Consider the following 23917-nt stretch of genomic DNA (forward strand, 5'->3'; position numbering starts at 1 on the left):
GTAAGCTGAGAGGTAGCATTTCCCAGTAAGTTGTGTAGCCGCATTTTAGCTCTGCTGTTATTGGGATTCTTTGTCTTTCTGGTGATGGTGGGCTGACCATTATAAAGGATTTTATCTGTGCAACTAATGGTGGTAAAAAGAGTGCTTTTGTGAACTTCCCTCATGTCTGAAAACATGCCTTGGCCTTAGCTAGGGCTGCACTTCTCTTGGAGAAAGATAATACTTGTTGTTTTGTCTGTTCATTTTCCAGGCCTTCTGCTGAGATTTCCAGCAGGTTTTCTTGTTATTACTGTTTTCTCACAGCAGTCTGTGACTTACATACTTGTTCATGAGCTGACTGACAGTACTTTAAAGAATCTCTGGAATTTTTCCAGTTTCTAATCGTCCCCAGCCTGAGCTAGTTGCATGCAGGCAGTCTGTAGTTGAGAAGCTTTTGATGATTTTCAGTCTTGATCTGGAAATTAAAAGATGGGATCCAGTTGGAAAACCAGTTTAAAATGCTTACTAGTTCTACTATATTTCCTCCCAAAGTTTAGAAAGAGAGGAGGTGCTTCAAATTGTTCCAGAATACAAAGCAGAGGATGTAATAGCACTGGAAATAGAGGTTAAAGGATCGACAGAACCATTTCAGCTTCTTCTGGAACCATATGCCATTATTATCCCTGGAGAAAACTTCATTGGTGTAGATGTCAGAAAATCGTTTCAGGTTTGTTTGCTTTTGACTTCATTCTTATCATGTGCTGTGTGTCACTGGATGCCATAGGTGTATTAGGAGATATTGGACAATCCAGGTTATTTTTATTTTTTCTTGAATATTCTTAAAGGCGGCTATGGCTCCAGAAGGGTCTCTACTGAAAGTCTCTACCAGGCCTCCTAAGCCCCAGGCAGCAGGCTTTGTTCCTTTTTCATCTCTCAAATTTAATACCACAGAATATTACCCTACTAAATATTTTTCTGGGTCGCTAACCTGTAGCTTAGCACTTTAACTCCTGTAGAGTAAAAATTTTCCAGCTGGGAGAAACAGCCCATGGATGATCCAGCTGGAGCAGCTCCCATACAAGGACAAGTGGAGAGAGTTGAGCTTGTTCAGCCTGAAGGCTCTGGGTAGACCTAGCAGCCTTCTAGTACTTAAAGGGGTCCAGGAAAGCTGGGGAGGGACTCTTGATCAGGGAGTGCAGGGACAGGACGAGAGGGAATGGTTTTAAGCTGAAAGAGGGGATTGAGATGAGATAAGATATTAGAAAGAAAATTTTGGCTTTGAGGGTGATGAAGTACTGGCACAGGTTGCCCAGAGAAGCCATGGATGCCCCATCCCTGCAGATGTTCAAGCCCAGGCTGAGTGAGGCTTTGAGCAACCTGATCCAGTGGGAGGTGTCCCTGTCCATGGAGGGTTGGAACTGGATGATCTTTAAGGTCCCTTCCAAGCCAATCATTCTATGGTTCTACAATTCAATTACTTCGTAACAGAGGCACTGTTTATTCGAAGGACTACAGCAAGCACAGAAGAGCTACGAATGTCACAACTTACTGGACCTTATTCTTTCCTGTAGGTTCTGATAATTCCTGTTGGACCAGTATGGGACAGGCTGCTCCTCCAACTGTCCTCTCACTCTTCTTCGCTATAGATCCGGATGTTTTCATTTTAGACTCATTTGGGGAAAAATAGGCCTGTAAGCAAAGGCAGGCAGGAAGATATTTCCTAGTTAATGTTCTTCTTGATTTTTTTTCTTCATGATACTACTGATCAGCGTTTAGTTTTATTCTTTCTCTTCCTAGATGTTGTTTCTCAACTTAGTCAGCCATTTCATGCTTTCCAGTAATCCAGTATAGGTAATTAAGTCACTTACTGATATGGTATAGTATCATTCCTCACAGTTTCCAATTGTTTTTTTAGTCTTAAAAATATAAGAATTTGAACTGTGTTTAGAGATAATTGTGCTTCAGAGAAAAAAGTTACTTGTTGTAATTAAGAAATGATCTCTTAATAGATCTGAAGAGCAGGCCAAAGATTTCGGGAACTTGCATCTCCTTCACAAACAAATCTTTTGGCCAAAGGAGGAAAAAAAGGGGGTTTTCAAGTATAAGTCTTGAAAATTTGTAATATTTTTTTAAAACATGGGGAAAGTTTAAAAGTCTTCAAATATGATAAAGTTCTTAAAAAGAAGGGTTAATGGCTTTTCGCTATGTTTCAGAAAACACCTTCATAATTGTGAATGTAGCCACTGAGTTCATGTGTCTAAATACAGAGCTTTCACCACAGATCTCCACATCTGAGCTACCTACACTAAGCTTTCCTTATAATCCTCAGAGTTCCCACTGGCAGCATCCAAGGGGACGATTCCTCTCATCTTGTAGGCTAAAGTAGTTTGGAGGAATTGCTCCCAGTACTCTCTTGTTGGCTTTATTTTCAGTGAAGAGAATCCTAGGAGATGAGGTCAGGTGTAGCTCTTGCCTCTATTTTGCAGACACCTGAAATCCAGGCAGGTGAATTCCATTTCTTCTTGTCCTTGTTGTACAGAGGAAAAAGGGAGGACACAGCATTATCATGAGGAAAAAAAACCCCAAAAACAGTAGTTAGTGCATGGCACCGTTCTAAGCAGAGGTGAGATGAAATTCTGTGCCTTTCCACTCCTACTGTGCTCAGTTTATGTCAAAATTTGGGTGAAGATACACTATGCTGTAGCTAGATCGAAGCTGTATTAGTAAGTCATAATGTTTAGTGGTGACCAGGATACAGTTAAAGTTAGCAAAGTATGTGATGTAAGACTTTAAATACTGAGTTTGCAGTGCATCAGTACTCACAGCAAATCAGATTGTTGCTATGAAAGCTTGAAGTACATTAATTATCTCATTGATTTTAATTGTTTCAGATGTGGAATAACAGCAAATCATTGATTAAGTACACCTGGGAGAAAATAGTTTCTTGTGATGTCATGGAAGTGGAACCTCATACTGGCTTCATAGGTAAAGTTTCTGTGACTTGTAAGCATTGGTTAATGACAGAAATACTTAAATTGGTATGAGTGGAAGAGAAGAGTCACATAGCACTATAATGCAAGCTGTGAGACAAGATCTGGTCCCCATCTGACTAAATTTGGTCCCAGGATCTCCAGTAACAGGCTTGCAGCAGGTGGTTTCTTTGCAAAAGGGTGAGACAAGACCTTGGATTCTTCTTTTTTAGATGCAAATGAATGCTGTCAATTTGAACTGCTAATTACTGGAAGCAAACCTGGGTGCATCAGCCGTAACTTGCAGTGTAAAATTGAACACTGTCCAGAGCCAGTTGTACTGCATGTTGAGGTTGCTTTTAAGGTAAGGAACAGTTTAGTGTTGTGAGATTAATAGCTGTGGGGCCTGGCTATTGTCCTTATAAAGCTTTTTGCCTCTTAAAGGCCTGACGAATCTAAAGCAAGTACAAATAGGAGGTATTTTTTGCTGTCTAGTAACTATTGAGTCAATATTGATACTCCCATGACAATAAGATTTTTTTTCAGTATTACACACAATGCATTTGCTTTCTGCTATTATTTGTGAAATTCACATTAATCTTAGCTAATGTATGCTTCTTAATTAGGCATTTCTGGCAGAAGTGTCCATTCTGACATCTGTTTCCTGGTGTCCTAGGGTCCACTTCTCTGTATTGATGTTCCCTCACTGCAGTTTGGTTTGATTAAGCAGGGTGAGAGTGTGGTAAGAACCTTTGAGATTTTTAATCTGTGTCAGCTGCCAGCACAATGGAGAGTGCAAGAAAGTCAGGTCTGTCTAACTGAGAGGAATGAAGAGGTAAGTCGCTGCTATTGTTGGCTAGGCTTCCTCTTTAGCTATTACTTCCATATTCTTAGGGGCTGTAACATTTATTCCAGATATCAAAAGTTCTAATTTCTGTGACTTCCTATGAAACTGGTTCTGCTCAGTTCCGGAAGGGCACAAGTTCTTTTGAGATTAAATGCTTCTTTGCAGTTTTACTCTGTTCATTTATTACAAATGACCTGCCAGACAGATCCAAAGATACATGGAGTATTTCCTGTATGACAGTGATTTAATCAGACCTAAATAAGGGGGTAAGACCTTATAAGAACTGAGGCTGCTAAACACTCCTCCCACAGACCCACATCAGCATCTCAGACAAATATCTCAGTACTTACTGAATTGGGCCTTTTGGCTTTAAGCAATGGCTTTGAAACACGCAGATGTCTCCCAAAATGACTTCTTACCACAATGAATACTAAAACTTATTATCAAGGCTATGACGCGACAAATGCAGTCCATTCCATGCTTTGACTTCAGAGTTCATTCCACTGTTTCATATGAAATAACTAAAGCAGCTTAGAGGTAAAACTGGTGGCAAAGAATTGAGTGACAGCTGCTGTCTGCAGACCATCGCACATTCCTAATTTTTTTTTTCAAAAAAGGAGGATAAAAACATAAAATGCTTGTTTTGATTATTTGTGGCACACAGTGGGCTTTGTAGCTAGATATCTCCTTGGTGTTATGCATTAAGGGGAAGTGAGGAAATGCAGACTCTAGAGTAAGTGCTTTTTGTTGTAATAAAATGCCAAATTTTTCCTGTGGGTCTCTTTACATAATTACCCATGCAAGAAATTGAGTTCACTTGTTTCATGGCAAAGTTGGTCTAAACACTACTCAGATGTTCTGTTTTTCTGGATAGACCTTCAGTTTTGCTATGGAGAGAGGGGCTTGTTAATCAGGAACTTTCCAATTTCCATTCCATCAGGAGACTGAAGCCTGTAAGAAGTTGTAGTGCACTCCCATGAGTTCTTGTTCTCTTTTCTGTGTTTCATGTAGGTATCTCCCCAACTTTGGGTGAAAGCTGATGGCAATAAGAAAATATTTATGGGTAGTGGTTTTGGCAGCCTTGCAAAATAGTTATGTGGGGGTACATATATTCACATCTGTGACTTTTCACCCAAGACAATCATAATCAGAATTTCAGAAAACCAGATATGTGCAAGTCCTAATTAGATTGTGTGGCTGCAGCATTTTACACTTGCTTTGCAGATCTCAAAGAAGCCTGTTTCCTCACTCCTCTTCTAGGTATCTCCCTTTACCATTCAACCATCTTCTGGAAAAATATCTCCTTTGGGTTCATGCACTGTGTCAGTTCAGTTCACTTCATTGCTGTGCCTGCGCCTCCAGACAGTGTTAGACCTAGAGGTAGAAAATGGAAAAGGAAGGTAAGGGGGGAAAGTGGGGTTCTGCTTTGTTTTTTTTACCTAAAGTTCACATGTGAGTTTCTCTTTAGGTAGTTTTGTCTCCTAAACTGAAAATATGCTAGCAGGAACTTGGAGTGGGGTTGTGTAACCTATCAATGAACTATCCAATCGTAGAATCATAGTTGGAAAGGATCTTAAAGATCATCCAGTTCCAACCCCCCTGCCGTGGGCAGGGACACCTTCTAGCAGATCAGGCTGCCCAAGGCTCAAATCCAACCTGTCCTTGAACACTTCCAGGGATGGGGCATCCACAAATTCCCTGGACAACCTGTTTCAGTGCCTTAACACCCTCGTTGTGAAGAATTTTCTGCTTGTATCTAATATAAATCTTCCCTTCTCCAATTTATAGCCATTCCCCCTAGCCTGATCACTACATGCTAATATTGCTAGATAAACATAATCATCAGTCTTTCCAGCATGCTGTTGTACATCTAGCACATTTCATTAACAATAACAATAGACCATCTGTGTGTTTATTTCCAGTCATCTTCCTGTTTTTGTTGAAGTTCAGACCCCCCAAGCGTGCCTATTATCCAGTCATCTAGTATTCACTGAAATTTATACTGGAGTTCCTGCCAAAGCAACCAGCAAACTTTTTAACCAGACACTGCTGCCAGCGAAATATTTATGGGGAAAGGTAAATGCACTCCTAACAGATGAAGCATACAGCAGGGGTGGAAATTGCAGTTTCTAGGAAAATGGATGTAATAACTACTCTTAAAAGCTTTTCTGATGCATCTTTTGAGTAGTAATTGCTGTTTACTGGCTTACAAGCAGAACTTCTACTTGAGAGCAGCCTTTGTGAAAAGATTAACTGCCAGGCTATGTCAGTAGATCATCCCTCACTGTCTGTAGATCATCCCCAGAAGAATAGATAGGCAGAGATGTGAGTGGACAGGAGACATCTGGAAAACCTGGAGTATTGTCTCCAGTTCTGGAATCCTGAGCATAAGAAGGATATGGAACTGTTGGAATGAGTCCAGAGGAGGGCTGCAAAGATGATTATAGGGCTGGAGCAACTCTGCTATGAGGATGGAGTGAAAGAGGTAGTGCAGGCTGGAGAAGAGAAGGCTCGAGGGAGACCTTAAAGCAGCTTCTAGTTCCTGAAGGGGGCCTACAGGAAAGCTGGGGAGGGACTTTTTACAAGGGCATAGAGTGATAGGATAAGGGGGAATGGCTTTTAATTGGAAAGGGGAACATTTAGACCAGATATTATGAAGAAATTATACAGAATGAGGGTGGTGAGGCACTGGCACATGTGGCTGCCCCATCCCTGGAGGTGTTCAAGGTCGGGTTGGATGAGGCCTTGGGCAGCGTGATCTAGTGGGAGGTGTCCCTGCCCATGGTAGGGGGGTTGGAACTGGATGATCTTTAAGGTCCCTTCCAATCTAAACCATTCTGTGATTCTATGTAAGCCTCCAGGATACTAAACAAAGTACCATGGCAGTTCAGGTTTTGCATTTAATTCAGTAGAGCAAAGAAACAATTGGTTCTTTTGAATTGTGTCTAAATTTTGCTATAATTTTACATGCTCAATGGGATTCAGCTCACAGATTAGGACCTCTATACTTAGTGTCTGTGTGTAAGCTATGGTCTGAACTCTCTTTTCGGTCCATAGAAATCTGAGCGGGAAGTCAGTCATTAGACTATACATGTCTAGTTTCATTGTGGGTGCTGTGGAGTGTTCTTCCTCATGTCCAGGCATCACTCAGGAAGTGTGGTCTCTTGTAAGTCCTGTCACAACAGCCACCCATGCTTGTATGGCTTGGCTACCCTATCTGCCTCTGTTTAGGCAACTGAATCCTACCCCATCTGTTCAGTCAATGGATCCAGGGAAGTCTTCAGCTCCCCCCAAAATGTTTATGTACTCTGATCTGCTGAATGCTCTCTGGGTGCTAACTGGATGTCTGTTAGCCACAGTGGTAGTGGTGTTGTCCACTATGCATACAATTTGGTTACAATTAGGTTAATTGGCTTATTTTCTGAGTCCTACTGTCAATGCTGTGGTCATTCAGATTTACTCCAACATCCAGAGTTCAGCTCCATTGCCTACATAAAAGCATTCATTGCCATCCAAGATGTCCCTAAGAGCCCAAGACATCCTAACTGAGTATATGGATGATATAGGACCTATGGGAAAATGTTTTGGAACAGCTGGAGCCTCGAAGGGGTATCCACAGCATTTTACATGGTATCTGATGTTTGTATGTGAGCAACTGAGTTGAACCTGTGGATTCATGCTGTTGTGCATTTAGTCAATTAGGAAAGGTGCCAACACCATGATTATCTCTGTAGGACACCTCTATAGTCAGTGGAGAGAGATATGGCACCTGAAGGGTCCTGTCCCAGTACTGGATAGGTTGACCTAACCCTGGAAAGGCTTGTGACTGTGAAAGGGATGACAGCAACCCAGGTGGGCACCTGAAGTTGTTTGGAATAAAATATAACTTGGGGATCTTGTCAACCATGGGAGAATTGTAAAGCAAGCTTCATCTCAACAAACTGCATGTGTGGCTACCTGGAAGTGTCCTAAACTTTAGAATAATTTTATTTTTATTGTCCTTTTTGATCTGAAGAGAAAATCTGAAAGAATTGATGTCAATGAATTGAGAGAGTTAACTGAATGTCTATCCATTCTGCTCGGCAGCTCATTGGAAGTCAGGCAGCTTTCTGCTCTGTCACTGTCTCCCCAGCCAGCGGCACCTTAGGCCCTAATGAAGAAAAAGAATTCTGCATAGAACTGTCAGCTAACTTTGTGGTAAGTTTAAAAATCAATGCAATTTTATCGAAACAGCAGCGCTAGCCTTTTCAACTCACCTCCATCTGGCAAAAGGAATGATTTTTCTATACAAAATATAATGATCATCTTTTCCATACAATGTCTCTAAAATTACTTTCTTTAGAGGTAACCATGGCTGAAGACAAGAATTGAATCAGTCTTAAATCAGTGAATTCTCTACCCTGCATCTTTGTTTCCCAACTGTTCTTGTTTTTTTTATTTCTTGAATACCTATTCAATTACTCGTAGTGGTTATCACTTTTCTTAGAGCATATGGATCCTCACTTTGGATTATCCCAATGAAATGTAGCAGACTGGCACAGTCTGCTGGAATGGTTGGACTCGATGATCTGGTGGGTCTCTTCCAACCTGGTTATTCTATGATTCTGTGATTCTATGATAGAATTGTAGAATGGTTTGGGTTAGAAGGGACAATTGTAGGTGAATCAGTGGAGATTTAGAGCTCATGTTTGGAGTTCACCTTTATAGATGAAATGAAGGGCTTTGTGGTGGATTGGCCCTGGCTAGGTACCAGGTGTTCACCAAGACTGCTCCACCACTTGCCTCCTTTGCTGGACAGGGAGAGAAATATAACAAAATGCTTGTGGGCTGAGATGAGGACAATGCGAGATCACTCACTAATTACCTTCAGGAGCATAACAGACTCAGCTTGGGAAAATTAGTTTAATTTATTACTAATCAAATCAGAGTAGGATAATGAGAATATAAAAACTAAATCTTAAAACATCTTCCCCCTACCCCTCCCTTCCTTCCTGGCTCAACTTCACTCCTGATTTTCTCTACCTCCTCCCCCGACCCAGCCTCACAGAGAGGTAGGGAAAGAAGGTTTTTGTCAGTTCATCAGGCATTCTCTGCTGTTCCTTCTTCTTCAAGGGGGGGACTCCCCACACTTTTCTCCTGCTCCAGCATAAGGTCCCACCTATGGGAGACAGTTCTCTATGAAATTCTCAAACATGGGCTGCAGCTCTTCACAAACTGCTAGAGCATGAATCCCTTCCGTGAAAGACAGTTCTGCATGAACTTCTCCAATGTTAGTCCTTCCCATGGGCTGTAGTTCTTCACAATATGCTCCAGTGTGTCTCTTCCGTAGTGTATGGTCCTCCTGGAACAGATTGCTCCAGCATGGGTCCGCATGAAGTCACAAATCCTGCCAGTAAACCTGCTGCAACATGGGTTCCTCTGTCTACAGGTCCATAGGTCCTGCCAGGAGCCTGCTACAGCCCACAGGGGTCACTGCTTTCTTTAGGCATCCACCTGCACAACATGGGGGGGTCCTCCACAGGCTACAGGTGGATATCTGTGCTTTGTGGACCTGCATGAGGTGCAGGGGGAAGCCTACCTCACTATGGTCTTCACTTCAGGCTGCAGGGGCATCTCTGCTTCAGAGCCTGGACTATGTCCTCCTTCTACACTGACCTTGGTGACTGCAGAGTTGTTTCTGTCACATCTTCTCACTGCCCTCTTCTGACTGCAGTTGCCTAGTTTTCTTTTTCTCCTTCTTAAATACGTTACCCTAGAGGTGCTCCCACCATCACTCATGGACTCACATTTAGATGGTTACATTTGGAAATCTGAATCTGGAGCTGAATCCTGGTCTAATTTTATGCAGGGTGCACCAATTCATGTATTGATAAGGCAAAAAATAATAGTAACATTGAGTTAGCCAGAGTGCTGGTGTAACTGAGCCATAAAATTCATCCTACAAGCCCTGTTATACACCCAGGTAGAAATAAAGTCTTGGGTTTGGAAGATTATTTAAGCGTGACTAGAACTGATTAATGCTTAGAGCTTCAACATTTGCAGTATAGAAAGTGTGTCAAAAACAAATAATAGAGCAATTTTAGGCTTATAGACTAATGTGAGCACAATGCCAAGAAACAGACATGAATTTCACTTTGGTATTGCCTTCTACGCAAACCTGATGCTGGCAGACAATGCACTTAAAACAGTTTAGTGAAGCTTTTCAAGATTCTGTTGTGGTTCTTGTTTTAGTGCAGTGAGGTTTATACTTGTTTTCTAATTAAATTTCTTAATGAGACTGCCTTTCCTCTGTGATGCTTGCTTCATTCAGAAGGAAAATTGACTCTCTTCCTTTCAGGGGGAGCTGAAAGAACTTGCCCTTTCGTGTAGCATAGAAGATGTGACTGAACCCCTCTTTCTGAGCGTTTCTGGAGATGTGAAAGGACTACATGTCACCTACTCAGTACCTTGTGATGGAGTTTCCAGGTAATAAAGCATTTACCCCCGAACTAAACAAAAATTACTTCTTCCCAAAGCAAAAATACAATGGGGGGGAGGGAGGGAGGTGTGTGTGAAACACTTATTTAACCTAATGTAATTTCTTCTGACAGCGATGAAAGACAAGTGTTACAAAGTCCGTGTGATCTTCTTTTGGACTTTGGATCTGAAGTTGCATTCAAAGACATAGTAAAGCGTCAGCTAATTCTTACCAATCACACTGGAATCAGTGCACCATTCAAACTAGAAGCTGAGTATTTTACTGGCTATTCACTTACTCTAGAAGAAGAAACTTGCCCGTAAGTCTTGCTTTTCTGCATGATGACTCAAATAATAATTTATGTCTGGGTTAAATGTGTAATCAGGATGTCATGTGATACCCTTTCTGTAGTGCTCTGGTGGGGTTTTTTAAGCTCTTACTCTGGCTGTGGTAATGAAACCTGCTAGTGAGGCAGTATAAACAGATATCATACAATGCAAGGGTGGAAGATTTATCTGGTAAATGACAAAATACAATTTTTGCCCATGGACATAAGGTAGTTTACACCACCAAGGCTCTTTTGTGTTAGATTGTACAGGAAGCCTCACAACTCTCAAGCTGATTTTCTCTTAAGAATATTACCTTCAAAAAATGCTTTGTAGGCAGTCTTTCTTTAACTTATAATAGCTATTAATTTAGGGGTCAGATAAAGGTGTTACTTTAGCAGAGTCTTGCTCATTTCACAGAAATATTGTGATTTTTTTTATCTCCTCAAGCTACCTGGTGAGAAGAGGGCTTGGCAAAAAACGTGCAGCCACAAAAGCACAATCAGGTATGAAAGGTAGCTATTAATGCTCACAGTTGAGAGAAGACAAAAGCCAACAGCCAACTGACTACCATATTCAGCATTAAATGTGTCAGTCAGGCACATCATTTCATTCCTAGCGTATCTGGCTAAGTCTACACTGTTAAATGACTTAGTTCCTCAGTTCATTCTTGACTTTGAAAGCCCACGTTGCATGAGCATTCGGTCAATCACTCACTTTCCCTCCTCTTCTTTTTTCTCCCCACCCCTCCTTCTTTCTCTTTCCCCTTCCCTTTCTTTTTCTCTCTCTTTCCTTCTCTTTTTCTTAGTCTAAAATAAAGGCAGGTGGTTCAGGTGATGGTTCACTCCCAGCACACAGTACGGATGACATGCATAACGTTTGAGTATTTCCCTCCTGCAGTCATCTTTATCCAGCAGCCTGTTCTCCTTCAATCCATTTTACATACTCTCCCCATTGCAGAAAGCTACAGCACAGTCCATCCATCATTTCTGATGCTTTGTACTGAAAAATAATATTTGGAGCCACATGGGATCCAGGGTGGGGGAGAAATGGGAGCAAAATTCTATAAAGTGTGGATGTATCTTCTGTATCCAAAATAAAACTTGGAAATTACTGGTACCTTGCCATAGTGTTTGGTATCTGTTACAAAGACAGAGGTTTTCAGCTGTTGAATTAGTCCTTAAGACTGGAAAAATGCTGGTCTGACAGATTCCATGCAAGCTTATTGATTTAGAAGACTAAGTGACTCAGAATGTGGAACAGCTTCACTCTTTGTAATTCATTCTTTGTGTTGGAGAGCACACGGAGGTAAACAGGCAGCTGCTAATAGCAAGATAACCAGTTAGCACAAATTCCAGCTTATTTTTCTCAAATTGTGGGGTGTTTTCATGTAGCAAATTAATGCATTGCATATCTGAAAGAGTCCTGGATCAGGTTGTTGGAAGGGAGCCCCTCTATGAAATAATCTCTGCAAGAACTAACTTTCAAAAAAGCAGATTAAGACCTACTACAGAAAGGAACTTGGGTAAAGTAGGTAAATGTAGGTTGGGTAAATGACCCCAGTTGTTTTTTGAAGCCAGTGAGGTTAGGCTGAGTAACACCAGCTAAAAATATGGTCCTATCTACTCTTTGAAAGACTACCTTTGTTCCTTTTCCTTCAAAGTCACCAAATGCTTCTTTGCTGTGCTCCTTCAGATTTCACAGCAGCAGTGCTGTCACATGGGAAGGGAGTAGCTTTCCATATCCAACCTTCCACAGGAACTTTGAAAGCCTTCCAGAAGCTAATCATAGAAATAACAGCTTACAACAACATGTGGGGAGAATACCAGGATGATCTTCTTTGTAAGGTAGGTGGGGCTTTGGTTTCAAGTAAAGAATTGTAATGGCAGAGCGTACACCAATTCTATTTCCTAGATTCCCTTCTGTTAAAAATGCATTTTCAATTTGTTAGGACTTCCGTAAAAATTCATTGCTTTGCTGCTACCTCCAATAGCACATAAGGACCAATTGTTTGCTCCTGCAGTGCGTGGTGATGTTCTGGAGGAAGATGTTTATCCCTGGGGAGTTTTTCATGTGTCTTTAAAATGAGTGGAGCAATTTTGGTTTATAAAATCTCTTTGGTAGCTGGCCAGTGCACTACTGTACTCTACCAATACAGTGGATCATGGTACATGGAAAAGCTGCAAGGGAACTCATGACTGTATGAAGTATTGCATTCTCCTGCTGAGAAGAGCTTTCGTTAGCATGTAAAATAGGTGCTGTCAAAAGTAACCGGTCAAAAATATTTGAAAATCCAAACAGTTTTCAAAACAGGGCTTTGTAACCCAGAGAACTGAAATTTCATCTTATTCTAATAGCAAAAATTCATTTTTAATAGGTGGGAGACTTGCAACCTAAATTAATTCCTATGCAAATGACTGTGAAAGGCTGTCCGATCTTCCTGCAGATGACAGGACCACAAACAGAACAACCCATAATCAGGTATAGTTATCAGAGAAGTCAGACAATTAAATACCATTGGACTAGAGCCAAAATGCACACTTGTTCCCATCTTTTAATGATACCATGAGAAAGTCATCGAAGTGAGTGCCAAGGTACAGTATCTGCTGCTGTAACACCAATACTTTAGAATCGTAGGATGGTTTGGGTTGGAAAGTACCTTAAAGATCATCCAGTTGGATGGAACATGCACAGCTTCCCTAGGCAGCCTGTGCCACTGCCTCACCACCCTCACAGGAAAAAAATTCTTCCTAATATCTAATCTAAATCTCCCCTCTTTCAGCTTAAAGATTTGATACGTGACACAGACATTTGTTCCTGCCAACACAGTTAGAAAAGAATCTGCTTACAAACTTCCTCGGGTTTACCAGCAGTCATGATTCTGGGCTTACAGTCGTAGAAGTTCACCCATAGAAGTTCACCTCATCTGGTTCTGTGGAGATGGGAACCAGTGAATGGTGGCAGTTACCAACACCTGCAGTTCCTTTCTCCCTGTCCATTTACCTGGACCATAAAACACTGTTCCACACCTAGACATCTGGGACTGACGTGGGTGTCTCCACTGCTGGGTAGCCATTTGATGCTGCTGCCAGAGGCTTTCACAAAAGCTGCTTTCACATGTTTACCCTGAAACATCTGAGACAACTAAGAAAACAAGAAGAAAGAGATGGATTAAATAAAGCAATATTGTACTTCACAGTGTAGGCCATGCTTTACCTGATGGCCACTGTTAACAGGCTGCCAGTGCAGCCTTATACGTTTCCACTTTTAAACAGTTCTTTAATGGAAAAGCATTTCAGGCATTCACTTTTGTTTTCTGCGTGTACTGACAGCAAGGTTTCCTCCTCCAGGTTTGGCACTCATGCCTCTGGAGGGTGTCCTGTCTTTCGGAAGGTCTGGCTCAACAATCCCACTCCCTTTGGTAAGAGTGATTTTTGAAGAGCAAACATCAACGCTTGCATTGCATTCCTTACAATAATAAAACTAGAACCCATCCGCATGTTATTTAACTGACATTCTTGTTTCCCAATCAGGATGCTTTTTGTAAAAATGACAGTACATAAAAGTATCCAAGCCATTTTCTAACTTGGCGTGTATGGAATAATAGAAATGTTGTCAGATCTTTATCTGCATAGTAGTATTTATCATTATGGTATTGCTGCCATGAATATTAGTTTGCTTCCTGCAATAGTAAAGCTCCTGCCAGAGTGTAGTAGAATATAAAGAATTATGTTACTAGTGTGAAATAGCACATCCTATCCTGATGTGTTAGGGGTTTTGCTCATTGAAGCGATGGGAATTCAGGATGTTCCATCCTCTTTTTGTAAATCTCTCAGCATTAATCCTGCTCAATCAGATACACTACCTGTTTCTTAGTGGCATCACCTGGCTCTTCAGTGTTTAGTCTTTTTATCTCTTGAGTGAGATTTTAAGTTCTCCAGAGAGAGCTCTATTCTCTCAACTGCCTTTTTTTTCTGAATGCCGCCAAAACACATTTGCTTAACAAACAAAATGCTCATAATTTATTTTAATGTTAATACAAGTATAGTTTAGGACCTAGAGAACAGACAAGCTATCATAAGGGCATAGGACTCGTGGTCTTAGACCGTTTACTACAAACATGAAAAGCTTAAGATGTGCTTTAAGACAAATCCAATTGCTAGATACAAATTTATTACTTGATCTTCTTGTTCTGTGGTATTAACCAAGCTATGTGTCTTCTCAAGGACCAGAAGTAATTGTTCTTTCTCCTTTTCAATTCAGATATTCGCCTGGACTTGGAAATGTACAATCAAGAGGAAGATGATAGAAAGCTGATAGACCTGTTGATCTTCTCTGGAGACCCTTTTCCTCTTAAGGACACAGATGAAAATGAGATTGCATCAATTGGTAGCAATTCAGAGTCAGAGATCGTGTTAAAGTTGGATGAAACTGCCATTCCCTGCGGAAGCATTTATCCAGCTTTGCAAACCACAGATGAGGTCAGCTGTTAGTCTGGTTTTTTTTACTGCTGCTGAGATACACTATGGGTTTCTTGGCACGAAAGGTTCAAAACAATAACACACACTATAATTTGTAACTAAGAGCTGGACTGTTAAATGTCAGCTCCTCTCACAATCAAAAAAGCAGTACATGGGTAGGTGACTAGTGGTATAAACAAGCAGTTTCCAGAATGAGCTATAAGCAAATAGCTCTTTAGCATCTCCTTTTCTTAGACTTGTTAAAGAAGCTGCTCAGATGATACTTTTTAAAATACTGTTATTGACAAACTAATGCCATTTTTTCATGAAAGTGTTACTAAACTCCTAAAACTCCTCAATTTGAGTAAACTTTTCTCATGGGTGCTTTATGGTGTCAATGTGTGCTGTAGTCAGGGAGCAGAATTTAACCTGTGAAGTTCACATTGCAGCTAGTACTTTGGAGGCATTTATCCCAGTGCCAAACTTATATTGGTTACTCTGTTAGAATATGGTAACACCTATGACACATTGATTATAACATTGATTATAATATGGCCATGCACTGCCTTGAAAGGCTGGGAGTGACAGGGAGAAGGTATCTCACAGGGTATGTATAATTCTCCAGCACAGGCTTTACAGAAAAGAAATTAAGATCACTTTTCTTTGTTTAAGCTCCGAAGGCATTGTTGTTTTGAATACCACCTCTCAACATTCTTGAACAACGAGGGGAAGTCATTGCCCTAGAGGGCTGTTTTGTGTAGTGGGCCAGAGATGATGCAGCTGAATTCTTCTCTTGGCAGAACAGGATTCAAGCATGCACATTTTCCAAGGAGTTCAGGAGCTGTTTGAGAAGAGCAAACCTATGTATGAAAAAAAATTCATGTGCAGGACACATCCGCATGTTTAGCTTTTGCACCAGAAAGAAAGAAACTGGGGTTACCATGCTTACTGTGTAGTGCAGCAGGTCCCTGTATGCTTTATTTGCATTCCTCCTTCACAGCGTAACCATTTTAACCACTCCTTGCCCTTGTGTCCCTGCAGTCTTCAGATGCTGGCAACAAAGAGGAGGAAGAATCTACAACACGGAAAAACATCTCTGTACTTACACGACCTCATGTAGGGATTCGTGCAGACAGCCCTTACTCCATTACTCCAAGACAAATAGTAAGCTTTCACATTTTCTTTGTGCTAAGATTTAGTATATTTTCTGCAGGACAGAAGTGTGCCCAGGTGGTCAATGGCATCTTGGCTTGTATCAAAAACGGTGTGACCAGCAGGTCCAGGGAGGTTATTCTCCCTCTGGACTCGGCACTGGTGAGACCGCTCCTCGAATCCTGTGTTCAGTTCTGGGCCCCTCACCACAAGAGGGATGTTGAGGCTCTGGAGCGAGTCCAGAGAAGAGCAACAAAGCTGGTGAGGGGGCTGGAGAACAGGCCTTATGAGGAATGGCTGAGAGAGCTGGGGGTGTTTAGCCTGGAGGAGGCTGAGGGGAGACCTCATTGCTCTCTACAACTACCTGAAAGGAGGTTGTAGAGAGGAGGGCGCTGGCCTCTTCTCCCAAGTGACAGGGGACAGGACAAGAGGGAATGGCCTTAAGCTCCGCCAGGGGAGGTTCAGGCTTGACATCAGGAAAAGTTTTTTCATGGAAAGGGTCACTGGGCTCTGGAACAGGCTGCCCAGGGAGGTGGTTGATTCACCTTCCCTAGAGGTGTTTAAAAGATGGGTGGATGAGGTGCTGAGGGGCATGGTTTAGTGATTGATAGGAATGGTTGGACTTGATGATCCTGTGGGTCTTTTCCAACCTAGTGATTCTGTGATCCTGAGTAGGAGAACGCAGCACAAGGAGAGCTGAGCTAGTGTTGCTTCTAATGAAGGCAGGTCCAATAGGACCACACATCTCACTTTGTGATCGTGTGAAATGGGGGCATTTGTCAGCACAGCACTGTCCTGAAAGCATTACACACCCCATAGCTCTTGAGGTTACAGATTCAGCTGGGCTGGCTCTGTAGGGAGATAGCAATGGTTTTTTCTGCAGTAATAGCAGGATTTAAGCATAACCTGCACAATGCAGCTCAAGAAAGCAGAGTCTATTCAAACTGTAAATCCCATAAAATCCAGTGTAGCTGGCTAGAGTGTGTGATTACATTCCCTGCTGTCATGTAAAACAAAAAGATAAGCCAAGAGTAAACTGAACTGTAAGATACTCTTAATTCACACTTGCAACTCTTCGGAAAATGTTTCTTGTACCTATGAGTGCTGTCAGTTGTGGGAGAATCCTCTGAATTAGCCATAGAGTGAGAGTGGGAAGAACTGGGCAGAAATGGGTATTTTTAAAAACAAGTAAACAAACAAGTAGGTACATATGTTTGTGTACTTAGGGCGTTGGTCTGTGATGGTGCTTAAATTGTTGATGCTAAAGAGCGGCTACACTGATACTTGCAGCTGAAAGAATTACGTCAGGTTTGTTGTCGCATGTTGTCATTTTAGTGCAAGCCTGAGCATAGCCCATCCCCAGGAGATTCCTTGCTGCTTGTGCAACTCCGTATTAGCAGTTGAGTACTGAGGTTGCTTGTGCAATCCCGGGCTGCTCCCTGGGCTGCTCAACAATCGTATCTCGGTTGCAGGTGGTTCCAGGAGGTGGCAGCATCTCCGTTTGCATCTCCTTCACCCCATGGGTCCTGCCAGAGGCTGTAGCTGAAGTGGAGTGTAAAGGATTTGTGCTGGGTTTTATGAGTCTAGACAACAAGGTAAGCTGACTGTCAGAACAAGGCTAAAAATGATGAGAAAATAATCATTTCTCTTCCTGTAATTTTTGTACAGGCTGCCATGTACGTGGCCAGTCTGTATAAACCATCCTGTACATCCTTCCTTAATTAGGGTTGTTCATTTGTTGCCTTTGCCTCCTAGCTTGGAAGCATTCTAGGGTGGGAACGTCACCGTCTTCATACATTGTCTGGTGCAGCAGACCCCAGACAAAAGCCCAGGGTTTGAAACGCTATCACAACATCAGGTTTTATTGATAACAATAGTTAACAATGGTACTGAGGCTCAGGACTGCTGAGTTCTGTTCCTGGCTCTGCATCTACCTTCCTGTGTGGATTTGGACAGTGTATCTCACTTCTGGGAAGCTTCCTCTTCCACAACTGCAAGTGCAGCTCACAGGCTAAAGTGCAGCTTGAATGGTGTTTTATGAATTGCTCTGTGATTCTCTGACATGAATCATTGCAGAGGTGCAAAGTATAATGAATGAATGAATATTCAGTAAAAACATCCCTAATCTTCCTGACCCCTGGAGGAAGAAACACCTGCATCTGTATTAACTACAGCCATTCAGAGTTGAGCTACTGCTTAGTTTTTGCTGTTTTGCCTTTAGCTCTCCTGTCTTACAAGCAGGGAATATATTGTCAAGCAGACTCCTAGTTTGGCCAACAGCTTCTCAGGCTAAAAGTAGGTTTTAGTGCTATCATTTTACACATCATTTCTGTTTTCATTTTGTTGTCAGCTTGCACAGATGGTACCTGACAAAGTGCATCGCAGACATGGCTATGACGCTCCTCCGTTAAGAGTTGACTTGCAAGCTTTTATAAGACATGCTCTGTAAGTACCATCACACCGATGGCTGGTGTGCTCAGGGAGGGAAACAGTGTGACCATCTCTGGTTCTTTACACTCAGGTTAGAAATAGACACGCATCATGATGGAGGAATGGTGTTTTATTCAATGGCAAGTGATCTTCTACCAGATGCACATCTGTCAAGAGTAAGTATTTCATGCATTGATGTATTTTAGGTGGGGAGGGGCTCTTTATCAGAGAGTGCAGGGACAGGATGAAGGGGAACAGTTTTAAGCTGAAGGAAGGGAGATTTAGGTTAGATATTAGGAAGAATTTTTTTCTTGTGAGGGTGATGAGGCACTGGCACAGGTTGCCCAGAGAAGTCATGGATGCCTCATCCGTGGAGGTGTTCAAGGCCAGGCTGGATGAGGCTTTGAGCAACATGATGCAGTGGGAGGTGTCCGTGGCAGAGGAGTTGGAACTGGATGATCTTTAAGGTCCCTTCCAACCCAAACCATTCCGTGATTCTGTGATTCCTCCTTCAAACGTGAAGTTAAAAATCCAGTATCTTAACATGAGGCAGAGACTGTAGTGTTCTTATCAAACAAAACGCCATGTACATTGTTTGCAAAATGCATCTTTATCACTTTTTTGCCCCATGTTGCAGTTTTCCATGTTGCACATAACAAGATAGGTAAGACAAAAGGAATACGATTGCTTATTATTCAAGAATAAACAAAGCTGAGCTCTGACGATGCCTATTTTATGTTTTTCTCTTTGTTGAGGAGTTTGTAAGTAGAAAAATAAGTGCTTTTTTACAGAACATAGAGGTCTGATAGCAGAATGAGTCAGAATGGCATGGTCAGTGTCTGTGACCTTTGACATTCAAAGACTTGCAAACTTTACAACATTATTTGTATTTTGTTTTTTTGTTTTTACTCAAGGAATTTTTGAAAAACATAAGTAGAAAATACTGATCACTTTGCATTTCAAGTATTTTGGATCCCTGGTGGCGGTGAATGAGCGGACAGCCTAGGGCAAAGCTCTCAAGGGAGTTAAAACTAACCAGTTTTGAATCATCTCTCCACCAGGTTTTGACAGATTCAGTAATGACTCAGAGTTTGAAACTCATCAATTGCACTAAGGTTCCTCTGTACTTCAGGCTCCTGCTGTCTACGCCCTTCAGCGTGTCCAGTACAGATCCCAAAAAAAGCACCAAAACATCCCACAGCAAGAAGGAGGAAAAAGAACAGCAACCACAACTTGTACTTTATCCGCAGCAAAACATACTGGTAGGCTCAAAAATAATAATCCTGTGCCAGAGTAGATAGTTCAGTAATTGATGTGTTAGCACTGCCCAGATGAACCACAAGAAAAATGCAACCAGTAAAGAAATCTTTCAATTCCAGGGGAAACAGTGTTACGTTAGCAGATGCTAATTGCTGTAACTTTGCGTGCATATTGGAGGTAAAAGCTGGTTTTTGGCAGTGGCCATATGCATTTCTCATCCACACTGGCCTGTTGCAAACTCCTTGTCGTTTCTGGAGCTCACCTTAATCTGTAGCTGCGTATGTGCTGGATAAATTAAAAGATTTCCAAAGATTGCAATCCCACATTTCCTTAAATTACATGCAGGCAGTGCAAACACTGAACAATTTGGTTTGAGTGTACTCAGTGTCATTAAAGGAAACAAAGTCCTAGATCCAAGAACTAGTGAGGTTGCAAAGAATGAGTAACAGTTGCATTTTTGATGCCTGCTTCCATATTTTCAGTGTTCATTTTGACATAGAGACACATGCATCTTAATTCTGCATGTGCAGGAAGAAAGAAGACTTGTCACACACCTTTAGGAATATAGGATTTGTAACATCAGGATTTGAGAACTTTGTCTTGCTAGAGGCTCTTTTCTCTTGTGACTCAGAAATCAGCTGTTCACCTTTACACTGTGTCTGTGTACTGGATTCATAGGAAATGGCTCTTTTTTTTTTCCTCTTGAACTGTAATGCTTTGTTCCAATGGGAATTTGGTTGCTGTCATGACACCTTTGGGTTCCAGTGGGAAAGTGTGCGCCTGGGCCTTTGAGCAATGTTTATTTTGGATTTCCTGCATACTGTGTCTTCTTATGTGATGGTCATCTGAATTCCTCTTCCGACAGGTGAAAGTGTCATTCCACACAACTCCGGAGTTACTTACATATCAACATTTGTCAGATACCCAGCTGCTTCCTGGACTCCAAGTGCTCCAGTGTGAGAACGGAGAGAGAAAGCTGAAGTTTAATCAAAATCTGGTCATTGAACATAGTAACAATACTACCCAGGTAAGATCTCTGGGCACTGAGAAAGGGCTGTAGAATCATACAGTCATAGAATGGTTTGGGTCAGAAGGGACCTTAAAGATCACCCAGTTCCAACCCCCCTGCTATAGGCAGGGACACCTTCCACTAGATCAGGTTGCTCAAAACCTCATCCAACCTGTCCTTGAACACCTCCAGGGATGGGGCATCCATGACTTCTCTTGACAACCTATTCCAGTGCCTCACCACTCTCACAGCCAAAATTTTCTTCCCTATGTCTGATCTAAATCTGCCCTCTTTCAGCTGAAAACGGTTCCCCCTTGTCCTATCACTTCACTCCTTGATAAAGAGACCCTCTCAGTTTTCCTGTTGGCCCCCTTTCAGTACTAGAAGGCTGCTAGAAGGTCTCCCAAAGCCTTCTCTAGACCAAACCACCACAACTCACTCAGCCTGTCCTTGTATGGGAGGTGCTCCAGCCCTCTGACCATCTTTGTGGCCTCCTCTGGACTCGCTCTAACAGATCCATGTCTTTCCTGTGCTGAGGACTCCAGAACTGAACACAATACTCCAGGTGAGGTCTCACAAGAGCAGAGTAGAGGGGTAGAATCACTTTTCTCGCCCTGCTGGTCACACTTCTTTTGCTGCAGCCCAGGATTATGATTGACTTTCTGGGCTGCAATGTTTTATCAGCACCTCTGACTCTGGATGAGTGGCTTAGGATTCACTCAGCTTTGAACTGCAGCCATCTCTAGAGGACATTGTGTTGAAGTGAAGGGCCTTGGCTTTGCAAAAGGAGATGGTTCTCCATGGAGGCTCTCAGAGCAGCTTTGGGCCAGCCCCCTGCTGCTTGCATCCAAGCTCTGGGCACAGCATGGTGGCCTGGCTGATATGGCTCAGCTAAAGGGCAGCACGCCCCATCATGCTGTGACTCCCAGCGTCCTCCAGAGACGTGGGGTCGGGACTGTCTCAGCAAACACACCAGCCACTGAGTCACCAAGTGCTGCCTCCTGCAGTACCCAAGTACTTCTCGCAAGTCTCCTGAGTCGAACTCATGTGGTGTGGTCACAGCCCGCACGCAGTTAAGGACCAATTGTTTATGGATGGAAAGCTTCCCCACCTTCCAGGTCTTCAGCAGTCTCGCTGTGCTGCAGGCTTGGGGTTTTCTTCATACCAGGTATTTCTGAGGACAGATCCATGTAAGATTCGAGCACCACAGCTAAGATACAGTCACTTTAATAACAATCTTGTGTAAGCTGCACAAACTGAATGACTCACAGTGGGCCATATACAGTCCTGAGGGATGACAAGATGCTGTAATGTCTGCATCTCCTCAGAAAACCCTAATAACAAATCAGAATGTTCACTCCGTGGTTATTTCATTAAGACCACAGTGTCTGGTTTGAAAACCTATCCCAAACCAGCAAAACAAGCAACAATTTAATTTACTCAAAGCTGCAGAATGGTGAATTGACTCTGTTACAAAAGAACACAGAATATGTACTCTTGATTCAGTCCTTGAGGTAAGAATGACCCAGCTGTAGAAGATACTATTAACGCTCTACAGAAATAAGGTGGGGTTTTTTTTCCTCTTTTCCCTTCCCTCTGTTTTGCAGCTGGTCCCAGTTACTGCATACCTCACTGTTCCAGTTCTGGAGCTCTCTTGCGACACGGTTGATTTCAAGACCTGCTTTGTTGCACAGACCAAGACTGAACATGTCTTCCTGTACAACAGGAGTGGCTGTAGAAGTTACTGGACTGCTTTACTGGGTATTCTGGCTTTGCAATTGGATTTCCTTATCACATACTTTCACTCTTTAGTGTTTTTTAGTAAGATTGTACTCATTATGTGGCCAATATATGATCATGTTGGCTGCAAACATATCGGGTCTGATTCTGTTGTCACTTAAGTGGGCTTTCTCTTTTGTTTTTGGACATCAGTGTCTCTCTACTGCTTTCAGCAGTTACTCCAGATTTAACCAAACAATTGGCTGACAGCCCGCACAGGTAGGGAATGTTCTTTGTTCATTTATAACACAGTCCTGAGGCAACAAGAAGCAGCAGCTCCTCGCGAGTTCAGTTTGAGTTTGTGCCTAATGACGTTAACAACAGATGAGCATCAAAGGAAAGAGGATCAGGGCTTTATTATTTTGACATGGAGGATATTGATCACTCCCCTTGGTCAGAGTATGAAAATAGAAACTGGCCATATGCATAGAAAGCCTCTGACAGTGCAAGACATGATTTATTAGCTGGCCAGCAAGAAGGCATGTTGTTTTCAGTGCTTCATGCTCAGCAAACCTATATGAAGGCACTTGTTTTGCTTTGTTTGATATTTGCCCCTTTCACTGCAGATGAATGGGAAAGGCACAACAACCCAGAAGTATTTTCTGTCTCTCCTGCTAATGGTGTTTTGGAGGCACGTGAAGGGGACCAACCTACCAGAGAGATTCTGCGGATCAGCTTTACTGCAAGGTACAGTTCACAGGACTGAAGTCTTGCTGCTTTTCCCCATCAAGCCCAGATTTACAGCGTGAGTAGTCACTGAAAGCAATTCTGCTCCCTTCTTGTGTTCTCAGGCTGCGGCTGCTCATTTTCCTTCTAGCACTTGCCATTCCTGCGCTTCCAGCTGGTACTTTTTCCATATAACCATGTTCTCTACACTGCTCCCTTATATGAGATTTCTTTTGGATTTGACACCCAGAATTTCATGCTGTAGGCTTACCCACTCAGAATCATGCTGTCCAACAGCTGGCATGACACAGACTATGTACCACTGGATAGAATCCCTCGTTTTAGGGCAATAATCTCCAAGCAGAGGGAAAATCTCAGGCCTGAAACACAGTGCAGAGGCTGATGCTTTATGCTGGAGCATTTCAGAATTCCAGTAAAGCATCTCTTTGTCATGCGTGAAAGCGTCAAGATATTTTGGTCTCGGGGATCCTTGATTATTGTGTGGTAGCTCTCTAGAAGTAATTTTTTTTAGCCCTTTACTGCCCTACAAACATTCGGAGTTCCTCCTGATGAAGCAAATAGA

At 42.3% G+C, this 23917-nt stretch overlaps 1 protein-coding gene across 1 annotated transcript in view; it reads left to right on the forward strand.

Moving 5' to 3' along the window:
* The window catches only part of DLEC1 (DLEC1 cilia and flagella associated protein), a 42691-nt gene that overhangs the window by 15721 nt on the left and 3053 nt on the right, over nt 1-23917 (forward strand). Inside the window, exons 16-37 of the mRNA XM_069859239.1 lie at nt 532-706; nt 2871-2964; nt 3182-3312; nt 3625-3783; nt 5056-5195; nt 5718-5871; nt 7882-7992; nt 10133-10260; nt 10386-10571; nt 11029-11084; nt 12274-12425; nt 12956-13059; nt 13929-13999; nt 14842-15059; nt 16080-16202; nt 17663-17785; nt 18541-18635; nt 18712-18796; nt 19682-19882; nt 20746-20907; nt 22497-22650; nt 23235-23355. Coding sequence (XP_069715340.1) covers nt 532-706; nt 2871-2964; nt 3182-3312; nt 3625-3783; nt 5056-5195; nt 5718-5871; nt 7882-7992; nt 10133-10260; nt 10386-10571; nt 11029-11084; nt 12274-12425; nt 12956-13059; nt 13929-13999; nt 14842-15059; nt 16080-16202; nt 17663-17785; nt 18541-18635; nt 18712-18796; nt 19682-19882; nt 20746-20907; nt 22497-22650; nt 23235-23355 — 2943 coding nt within the window. The remainder of the gene's footprint in view (nt 1-531; nt 707-2870; nt 2965-3181; nt 3313-3624; nt 3784-5055; nt 5196-5717; nt 5872-7881; nt 7993-10132; nt 10261-10385; nt 10572-11028; nt 11085-12273; nt 12426-12955; nt 13060-13928; nt 14000-14841; nt 15060-16079; nt 16203-17662; nt 17786-18540; nt 18636-18711; nt 18797-19681; nt 19883-20745; nt 20908-22496; nt 22651-23234; nt 23356-23917) is intronic.

Source organism: Phaenicophaeus curvirostris, chromosome 6 (genome assembly GCF_032191515.1).
Source record: "Phaenicophaeus curvirostris isolate KB17595 chromosome 6, BPBGC_Pcur_1.0, whole genome shotgun sequence".
Taxonomy (NCBI): domain Eukaryota; kingdom Metazoa; phylum Chordata; class Aves; order Cuculiformes; family Cuculidae; genus Phaenicophaeus; species Phaenicophaeus curvirostris.